Source organism: Sebastes fasciatus, chromosome 16, assembly GCF_043250625.1.
Source record: "Sebastes fasciatus isolate fSebFas1 chromosome 16, fSebFas1.pri, whole genome shotgun sequence".
NCBI classification, from domain to species: domain Eukaryota; kingdom Metazoa; phylum Chordata; class Actinopteri; order Perciformes; family Sebastidae; genus Sebastes; species Sebastes fasciatus.
The window spans coordinates 25,299,062-25,302,586 of NC_133810.1; the positions used below are offsets into that span (position 1 = coordinate 25,299,062).

At 42.0% G+C, this 3,525-nt stretch overlaps 1 protein-coding gene across 5 annotated transcripts in view; it reads left to right on the forward strand.

Annotated features, from left to right (window-relative positions):
- The window catches only part of specc1 (sperm antigen with calponin homology and coiled-coil domains 1), an 82,324-nt gene extending 80,433 nt beyond the window's left edge, over positions 1 to 1,891 (forward strand). For all 5 annotated transcript variants that reach the window (XM_074609880.1, XM_074609879.1, XM_074609881.1 and 2 more), the window contains one exon: positions 427 to 1,891. In XM_074609880.1, coding sequence (XP_074465981.1) covers positions 427 to 516 — 90 coding nt within the window. In that variant the 3' untranslated portion in view covers positions 517 to 1,891. The remainder of the gene's footprint in view (positions 1 to 426) is intronic.
- Positions 1,892 to 3,525: the final 1,634 nt, after the last annotated feature.

A 3,525-nucleotide genomic window follows, 5' to 3' on the forward strand; every position in this document is an offset into this window, starting at 1 on the left:
CGTGATGAAGTGCTCTCTAGGGTGCCCTTCCAGTGGAGAAAGCGTGATGAAGTGCCCTCTAGGGTGCCCTTCCAGTGGAGAAAGCGTGATGAAGTGCTCTCTAGGGTGCCCTTCCAGTGAAGAAAGCGTGATGAAGTGCTCTCTAGGGTGCCCTTCTAGTGGAGAAAGCGTGATGAAGTGCCCTCTAGGGTGCCCTTCCAGTGGAGAAAGCGTGATGAAGTGCTCTCTAGGGTGGCTTTAAAATTGAGAAAACATGATGCAGTGCCATATAGGCTACCTTACATGTTAGAAAACTTTCTACACGCTGGTGCCCCACCGCATGCAGCTGGTGCCGTTTTTATTTTTTTCGCCCCCTTCCCCTCAGACCACCTGAGCCCGCCACTGCATACTGTTAAAACTCTAAATCGTTCTTTTTGTTCCAAACAGGACATGGAGGAGCTGATGAAGACGGACAGGCCGGACTGGCAGAGCGTCATGCAGTACGTCTCTCAGATCTACAAATACTTTGAGACCTGACTGACGGCGAAAAGAGGAGCCGGAGACCAATGAATCGGAGGCACTGGAGCACTTTTCTGTCACCGTCTGTCAGCACTACATTCACCTTCCAGACAGACAGAACGCTGCCACCTGAACGCTTCTCCTGCTCACTGTTTCACACTAGAGACACGACTGAGGAATTCTCTGTTCTTGAGAAATTGAAAACAGTCACGGAGCTGCTGTATTATCATTTCTTAACGGGACGCTACAGTGAGCGCCGAGGCCCAAATTTACAAAGACTGCAGTGAGGAAACGCATTACCTTGTTCATATTTACAAGCTTAATGAGCATCTGATCCACAGACAAATGAAAGCAGACAAACAGATTATGGTGCGGTTGAGGCAGTTGACAGCACAACTGAGAGGATTAAGAAGAGATTTATTTTTAATTCCTTTATATTGACTTTGAAAGAATTTACAAAAATACATAAGAACTTTTGTCACAAACTGGCTGTCAATAGAAAAGATTTTTTTTTTCCATTATGTGCTAATTATCAGTGTTTGTGAATCAAATGCTCTGGTTCTGGTTGTTTTCAACATGTGCCAAATCTTCTGCCAAGACACAACTTAAACAAGACTATCTATGCATGGTGAAAGTGTAATAACCTTCTGTCTGAGTGCGCAGTGTGACGTCTCCTTGCACTACAACATGCAGTCATGACTGAACCCGTGTGAAACCAAACTTTCGGTAAATTTAGTTCCGTTTGCTGAAATGTTGCTTCAAAGATTCGATCATTTCTCATACCGAGTGCTTATAGTGAACTAGCTGGAGTTGTACTTTGCAGAGCAGAGAGTATTTTGAACTGACAGGTTTGAGTTGAAGCAAAAGCCTTTATATTTTCCACTTTTAATGTGTGCATCCTTGAGAATAGAAATGAAATGAACCCTAGCTGCCATTTGTGGTGTGACACTAAAAAAAATGATTAAGAGAGTTGCTGAATAGTTTTGTAGAAATATTTTTATGAAAACAGATTGATCTCTATGTTTGCATTGTTTACAGCATTAAGGATTGGCTGAATGGAACCGTCGTAGCGTGCCCTCCTGTGTCGTTTCTTCACGTTTTCCATCAAGACTCTCTCAACAACTATGGTACTGCAGCTGCTTTGCAAAATAAACATATTTGGCATGCCAAGTTAAATTATAAAGGAGAAGATGACTTTTACATGGAAGAGTTGAGGCACATGCAGATGCCCTTAATGTTTTGGAAGATAAGTGTTATTTATTTATTTACAAAATTTGCATCCAGAAAAGGGAGAATGTGGACAGAAGTGTGTGCAGTTTTCTATTTACGGATGTCAGATTTGGAGGGATGGATATTGCTCAATAAAGTATTGTCAAGTTTTATATGCAATTTATCACCTTTTTTTATTATTATTATTATTATTATTCGGGTTATGTTATGACACAAATATGCTCAGTTGAAGCATTCTTTTTTCAGTGAATGCACCAGCTGAGTGTGTGTATTCCTGTGTTGCTCTAGTAGAGGTTAAACCGCTTTTCCACTGTGCCCATTAAAGCTCTGTGCCAGGGGGTTGTGAAACATTTGGGTATGTGGGAACACCGAGTGGAAAAGAGTTGCCTGTCACACCTTTTCTCCTTAGAGGCACTTCAGCAGCAGCAGCAGGTACACGTGAAGTAACACTAAAAAGATATTGGAAATATCTGTATACAATAAAAATGGGTCTGAAGAGAATTAAAAATGGAGAAAGGAACGATAAAGGGCAGCAAACTTGGTCTTGGTTTCCAGAAATGTCATGTGCCTTTTCCTCTCTTTAAAACTACTTTCATTTAGGGATGTCACGAGAACCGGTACTTCGGTACTTGTTTTCTACAGTACCGCACGATACCTGCATGGTCCGAAATGAACAGCCGCCAAGCACCAAATGCGGCTGCTTCTGTTCTCTGTCGGAGTTTGACACACACTAACATGGCCATGCAGCAGCAAGATCCAGAGATGTAGAGATCCTTTATGTTCGAGAAGAGGATTCACTCGTGGGGGGGAAAACTGAACTGAACTGAACAAACTGAATTTCTATCTTTTGTTGCTTATTGCTAAATCTCTGAAAAGTGGTGTTTTTGTTTTTTTATTGAACTCTGGACTCTTCTTTTTTCTTGTGAATGTTATTGAGACTTGCATTTTATTATCTTACACTTAACTCCCCAGGTCCACTTAGTTTGAACCAATCCAACAGCATCCAATCAAGTTTCAGGAGAAAACCATGAAGAACTAAGATCCAGTTACTCTGCTGTTAAAATGATGTTACATTTGATGAAGAGCGCATATGGCCTGTTAAGGACTCCAGACCTGAGTTGGGACTTCAGTCACAGACTTGAGACTTACTTGTGACTTGTAAAACAATGACTTGGTCCCACCTCTGGTAGCCTATACCCAGGGAAATGTCACCATGTCAGTGAATTTAAACTACTGCTTGCAATCTGAGGATATATATAGACACATGTACACATTACATGGGATTTATTGTTTTTTTAGTTTTTTTTTATCGTGGTATCGAAATTGGTATCGAGAATCGTGGAAATTCACTGGTATTGGTATGACATCCCTTCTTTCATGATATAAATATTACCTTCTACTCTGACTTCATCTCGTGCGTTTGCGTCAGCCAGAAGCGGAAGGTAAACAATATTACACAAAAAACTGTAAAAGGTGAGTAAAAGTTCTATTGGTTGCTTTTGCCTCCACTGAGTCCTTTGCAGTGGGGGCAAAAACTGCTGCCTGATTGAAACCAGATGCAGCCGCGGGCTTGTGTGTGTGCGCCATATAAACAACATTTACATTATACGGAAAGCACGTGGAGCGGAGGCGTAGTTTGGATGCTGTTTAATTGGCGCGTAATTACGCACGGCTGCACGGTGACGCTCTTTAGGGATTCCACCCACCGCGTGCTGCTTGGAACCGCGTGCGCGCCTGTGTGTGTGTGTGCTTTGGGCGTGGCTTCTCTCTGAAATACTTTTTTCTCCTTTTTTTTTT